The sequence below is a fragment of the Limulus polyphemus genome, unplaced genomic scaffold (genome assembly GCF_000517525.1).
Source record: "Limulus polyphemus unplaced genomic scaffold, Limulus_polyphemus-2.1.2 Scaffold222, whole genome shotgun sequence".
Lineage (NCBI taxonomy): Eukaryota > Metazoa > Arthropoda > Merostomata > Xiphosura > Limulidae > Limulus > Limulus polyphemus.
The window spans coordinates 736,226-742,866 of NW_013665832.1; the positions used below are offsets into that span (position 1 = coordinate 736,226).

The following is a 6,641-nucleotide window of genomic DNA, read 5'->3' on the forward strand; positions in this document are numbered from 1 at the left end:
CTTTCTCATCCTGGACTTGGGACCAGGCAAAGGCGGAGGTTCGAACCCGCGACCCTTAGATTACGAGTCGAGCGCCTTAACCATCTGGCCATGCCGGGCCTCCCTAATTACATTATACAATCTAAATCCTTTGCTAGGGCTTAGCAGTTTTCTACACAATTTTCAGCAATCTTTTCAATGCAAGACTAAATTTGAAACTTCTGATTGTGTGTGTTGTGTATGTTATATTTTTCTTTGTTTTTCCTGATTTTTCATCATATTTTCTCAAAATGAAATCATTTTTAAATACCTGAAAAAGAAAGAAAACTACAGAGTTATGAAAAAAATGTAAAATACTCACCGGGCAAAGCTCTAAGGCCTTGAATTATTTCACTGCGTCTTGGCTGCATCGATATTCTGTCATCACACATAACAAGGGCAAACATTATCAATGAGATGAACTGGCTGGTGTAAGCCTAAGAAATTAAAAAAAAAAACTTAAGAAATATCTTGGATCATCATTCTTAAAAATATATGTACTGTTGAAAAGGACACTTCTTTTAAATGTATTAGTGTGAAATACACACATTATGCCACTATATTACCTAAAAAGGCAAAATAGAATTAAAGGTATTAAACATTTTACAAATATTCAAATTAAAAATGCTTGACCAGCTGATTTTCTTTCTGAAAACCTAAGTGTTATAAAAAGTGTGTTAGGGAAGAAAGCCCATTGTTTCTTTTCCTTCTCTGCTCTCCTATGTTGATTGTTTGGTACATCTGTTTTTTGAAAAGGTGTGTTTGGAAAGAATGACCATTTTTTTCTTTTCCTTATCTGCTCTCCTATGTTAATTGTTTGATACATCTGTTTTTTGAAAAGGTGTGTTTGGAAAGAATGACCATTTTTTTCTTTTCCTTCTTTGCTCTATGTTAATTGTTTGATACATTTGTTTTTGATTAGTAGTTTTATAAATATATGAAACTTCTTAATTTCTATAATCACTACATATTGTCTGTTACTTTAAGTACTTTATTGTATAAACAATATTATTATAATTAAATAATGCAAAGAACATAGAATAATAACATGCAAAATGCAGACAAGTCCCCCTAACTATGACAATTTTTCTGGCTTTCTAACTATGTGACAAGAGCCATTACAAATTCATTCAAGCTAATCCCATGGGAATGAAGTTAGTACTAACAGAGAAATTGACAATTCTCCATTCAGAAAACAACCTAATATGATACGTCATTCGATAGATGAAAACCTTGGCTTTCTATTGGTTATACATAATACAGAATTAAATGTAGAGGAGAACTATTAATAAATCCTGAAAGAGAGGATGTGACAGGTGGGTGTGGCAAGAGGTTTGATTATCTATTTGATAGCTCTATATCCATTTAAAATTGAAGGCTATAAAAATTATGGTTTGTCCGAGTAATGATGAATTTATTGACATTAAAAATTTTATTAAATTACTTTTTGTTTATGTTGTACCTATTAGTATAGCATAAAATTGTAGCTAATAATCCATATTTTAATAGTATATAAGCTTTAAGTTCTTAATTTTATAAGGAAATATTTTTAAAAATCCTGAAATTCCCCTAGGTGAGAAATGCAACATTTTCTCTAGGCATCCCCTTTTCTCTTTTATTTACCACCCCTTCAATAAGAATGAAATTCAACGTGAATTACTCAAAGTCACTAAAAGACTGTGACATGCACAGTTAAGACCCACCTGTCACGAAAGGGTTTAGCTGTACACCCATCCCTTAGCCAAGCAAATCTGATCTCAAAATGTCCAATACTCAGAGTATAAATTAAACAAAAATTAACTATTATGGAATATAGCAACAATAGTATATAATTTTTGCTTTGAGCATGACTACTGATTTTAGTCTAAATGTAATTCCAACATTTTATACTCCATAAAAGAGAAATACAGAAAGCTATTTAATTTATTCACCTTGGTACTGGCAACTCCAATCTCTGGTCCAGCATTAATGTGAACACCACAGTGACTCTCCCGACAGATACTACTACCAACAGTATTGGTGATCCCAACTATTAGGGCACCACGCATCCTACAATATCTTAAGGCCATCAGTGTATCAGCTGTTTCACCTGGAAAGTATGGGTGAACAAAGAGTAAAAATTCTAATGGCTTCTACCACTCAGAGTTTTTCTGGGAAGGTTACAACAAATGTAAATATACTGTCCAGCCAAAACCACCCCCAAATTCCCTAACACTTTACACAAATGACACTATTACACTTAAGTGATGCTGATGAGAAAAACTATTTACCAACCTTAATAGTCAGTCAAATATTTATTTTTTTATGGTCATTCCAACGCTTTGTGACAAATTACTTGCTGGGGATGATTAATAATGAAAAGTAAACATTAATTTCTTTGATTAAAGTATATTTGGATTGTTATGATCCGGTCAGTGAGAAACCCACCCCTTGGACTGCCATGAACTTTTTTAAAAAGCATCAACAATAAATAGGGAAAGGGTGCAATAGGTGGGGAATAATCTAAAAAGGTGAAAACAGCTTTCAGAATTTAAACATCCTTTCTGGTCTCGGATAAAATGGCAAAAATGATCAGCTACTTCCCGACTTCACAGATAATGGAAAACTGATTTCGAAAGAGCAAAATTTTTACACATGTCAGTGTTATCTGGTTTTTATGGCATTTTTCTCAAATCTAAATTTTTTTTTTCAGCGAAAAACCTAATTTTGGGTGGGTTTCTGACTGACCAGGATCTTATAATATTTTACCTAATTTTATACCTGAAAATGTATTGAATAATAACAGCAGCAAACTAATTATCTCATATGGGTATTAAGGTGTTACTTCTTGGTTGTTGGTTTGTTTTATATATGTCAATTTGTTGTTAGTTTTGAGAAAAATTTTAAATTATTTTTCAAACCTGACCAAGATAAAAAAAAAATAAACATCATCTCAAAATATAGAAAAAAATGTAAGTTATTTTTCAAACCTGATTGCGAGATAAAGAAACAAACATCATCTCGAAATATTGGTGTATTTCTATCAAGAAAGTCACTAGCAAGTTCCACCATGACAGGAAGTTCTGTTAACTCTTCAAGTATTTGTCGAGTCTGAAATGAAAAAAAATTAAGTGGAGTTTAAAAAAAAAAAAAAATGTATGCAAGTGACATCTGGTATATACGGTTAACTTGTTATGTAATATTTAAAGTACTTGCGTATGGCATATAATTTATAATAATACAGACCAGTATTCTAACATAAGTATCCTTTGACCTTTAAGGAACATTTTTTTTTTTACTGGCCTGAAACTATTAGTATTTCTTAATAGAATTTAGTGGTGTAAATTACTACAATGTTAACATAGGCTTAGTACATGTAGCAGTACTTTAGGCTTAGGTATATTTCAACTTACTGGTAAATTGCAAAACAGGATAAATACATTGTTTTATTAAATAAATACAATCTAAAAACTAGTTTATTGTCTCTTGGTGTTTTTAGAATTAACTTGTTTACTTGAACTTAGATCCATTAGTTTAAATTCAGCTTATAGATATACATAGGTTATAATATAAATCAGGCTAAATACATTTTACTATTAATGTTATGTATATTGTTCTAATAAATTATTAAGTTCTGTATAATTATAGATAAACTTTATTACTTTATTGTGAAGACAAAGTAGTGATAAAAAAATAATATAATTGGTTCTTAAACGTTAGGCTTAAAAGTAACAGTGTTAAAAATAGGCTACTGGTATTTGGTATTGAATATTTATTTTCAGGCTATATGTATAAATACAATGGTTAAGACTAGTGTAGGAGATAAGCATTCACAGTTTGTTAGGTGTAATTGGTGTTACAAGTGAGTTTTATTTTGGAACTCAGGACTGGAATCTACTTTTAAGGAAGCTAGTAATGAAGATGTGCAATTTTTATGTAGAGTTTGTAGGTTGGAGGAGAAGTTGGAGGCAATCATGAATAAAGTAGAGGTAATAGATAAAGAGAAGTGTAGACTTTGGGAATTGGCAGCAGGACTTCAGGAGGAACTTAAGCTTTTACATGCAAGGGACACATCACCTAACAATGACTTTCAAGCAGTTATTGAGAGAGTGCTATTAGAGTAAAAAGTAGTGAATTGAGTTATAATGAGCCTATTCTGTTGAGCAACAAATTTCAGCTCTTGACTTTTGGAGATGAGGAACTATTGGAGGGAAGTAAAACAAAAGGGTTAGAAAAGGATGTGGATGATAAGGAGGTTATAGTTATAGGTGATTTCTTGACAAGGCATGCAGATAGAATAGTCTGTGGGGTAAAATAGGAAAAAAGAATCAGATTATGTTACCCAGGGTCACAGGTGGAGGATATAACTGACAGAGCAGGAGATATAATAAAGGGGACTAGCAGAGATGCAGTTTTGATGGTGTATGTATGGGCTAATGATGTAGGAAAAGGTAGGTCAAATGATCTAATTAATAAGTACAAGGGGTTGATAAAGGCATTTAAAGAAAACAGCCATAACTTAATTTTCTCAGGGATACTGCCCAGAATTAACTGTCGGGGTGAAGTTAAAAGTAGGTCACTAGGGCTAAATGCTAGGATTAAGTTAGTATGTAAGGATGAGCAGATTTGCTGGCTGGACTTGTGGGATCAGTTCAGTGGAAGAAGGGAGCTTTTTGGAATGGATGGTTTACATTTAAATAGGGTAGGGGGTGGCTTGTTTGCGAAGGCTATTAACTCGGCTGTAATGGAAGTTTTAAACTAGGACTAGACAGTGGTGAGGGCCAGGAAGAACTAAATTAAAAAATAATAATAGTCAGAGAAAAGTTTAGCATAGGAAATGAGTATAGAAATAGTTGTAAGGATAGGCTTAATTGTTACTATTGTAATGCTAGAAGTATAAGAAATAAAATATATGACCTTAGACCATTGGTCGGAATAGAAGATTTTGATATAATGGGAATAACTGAAACATGGTTAAATGTAGATGATTTTGATGACAGAAATTTATTTGAAATACAAGGTTACCGGCTATTTAATAGGGATAGAGTATTAAAGAGGGGGAGGAGTGGCTTTACATGTAAAATGCAAGTTAGATCCTGTTGAAGTTGAGGATATCAAAGATAATAGCATGGAGATTGAATCCATTTGGGTTTCTATTAGTGGATATAAAGGGAAAAGGCATTTAACAGGAATTGGTTACAGACCACCAAATGATATTCGTGAAATAAGTGAGAAACTTTACGATTAGATTAATATTTCAGCTGTTAATGAAGTCATAATTATGGACAATTTTAATTTCAGGCATATAGATTGAGAAATTCTAGAGTGAAACCATGAGGGAGAAAGGTTTTTGGAAACTGTTCAGGATGGCTTTCTTCACCAATTAGTCGAGGATCCTACTAGAAACAATGCTATTTTAGATTTATTGTTAACTTCAAATATAGAAATGGTCAAGAGTGTGGAAATTGGGGAACATTAGGTTCAATGTTTTGCTGCATATGGAGATAAGGAATAAATATATTTTGGTTATAAATTTCAAGAAAGCAAATTTTGAAGGGATGCAACAAGAATTCTCTGTTGTGAATTGGGCAGCTGAGTTATTTGGAAACAATAATCAGATGTGGAAAATTTTTAAAGATAAATTTTTTAAATAATGAAAGTAAACATATTCCTTATAGAAAGAAAAGGGTACCTGCAAGTAAAAAAAACCAGGTTGGCTCACAAAGAGTTTAAGAGATAAAATTAAAGAGAGGCATGATAAATTTAAGAAATTTACGTTGACTGGTATGACAGGAGATTTAGAAATTTATAGAAGATCAAGAAAGTTGGTGAAATAGGAAATTATGATATCAAAAAGAATGTATGAGAAAAGGTTGGCTGAAGATGTAAAAATTAACAGTAAGAATTTCTTTAAATACAATACATTAAGAGTAAACAAAATGTTAAGATGGGGGTAGGATCCTGAACCCTTGAGGGATGATAAAGGAAGGCTAATATCTGATGATTATGATATGGCTGGGTTATTAAATTTTGGTTTTCACTAACAATAATTTAAGGAGTAGTCCACACCTTGAACAGTTGATAAATGGAAATGAGACCGAACATGATGACTGCATTAATTCTGAGCTGGTTAAGAAAAATGGGAAGTTTCAAAAATGATAAGACTCCTGGACCAAATAATATTTCCCCAATGGTTTTGAAGGAGGTTAAAGATTGGATATGTGAGCCATTTATTACTATTTTTTGTCAGTCCTTGAATAACAGTGGGCAGGTACCAGAGGATTGGAAGTTAGCTAATGCAACTCCTCTTTTCAAGGAAAGTGATAAAAATTGTCCCAGTAATTATACACCCATTAGCATTACATCAGTTATGGAAAAGTTTTGGAATGTCCATTAAAAGATGCTTACAAAATCATTTAATAAAGTTTAGAATATTGGATAGTCAACATGGTTTCACTAAGGGAAAATCTTGCCTTCAAAATCTTTTGACATTCTTTATAAAGGTTACTGCTTATGTAGATAAGGGTAAGTATGTAGATTTGGTGTATCTAGATTTTCAGAAAGCATTTGACAATGTGCCACATAAAAGGCTTGTAAAAAAAAAAATATCTCCATAGGTGTGGGGAATAAGTTAGCAAGTTGGA

General features: G+C 32.2%; 1 protein-coding gene across 2 annotated transcripts in view; it reads right to left on the bottom strand.

Moving 5' to 3' along the window:
* Positions 1-6,641, bottom strand: part of LOC106478540 (glutamine--fructose-6-phosphate aminotransferase [isomerizing] 2-like) — a 64,010-nt gene that overhangs the window by 14,445 nt on the left and 42,924 nt on the right. For both annotated transcript variants that reach the window (XM_013939091.2, XM_013939089.2), the window contains 3 exons: positions 2,988-3,108; positions 1,950-2,107; positions 341-455 (listed from right to left, as the gene is read on the bottom strand). In XM_013939091.2, coding sequence (XP_013794545.1) covers positions 341-455; positions 1,950-2,107; positions 2,988-3,108 — 394 coding nt within the window. The remainder of the gene's footprint in view (positions 1-340; positions 456-1,949; positions 2,108-2,987; positions 3,109-6,641) is intronic.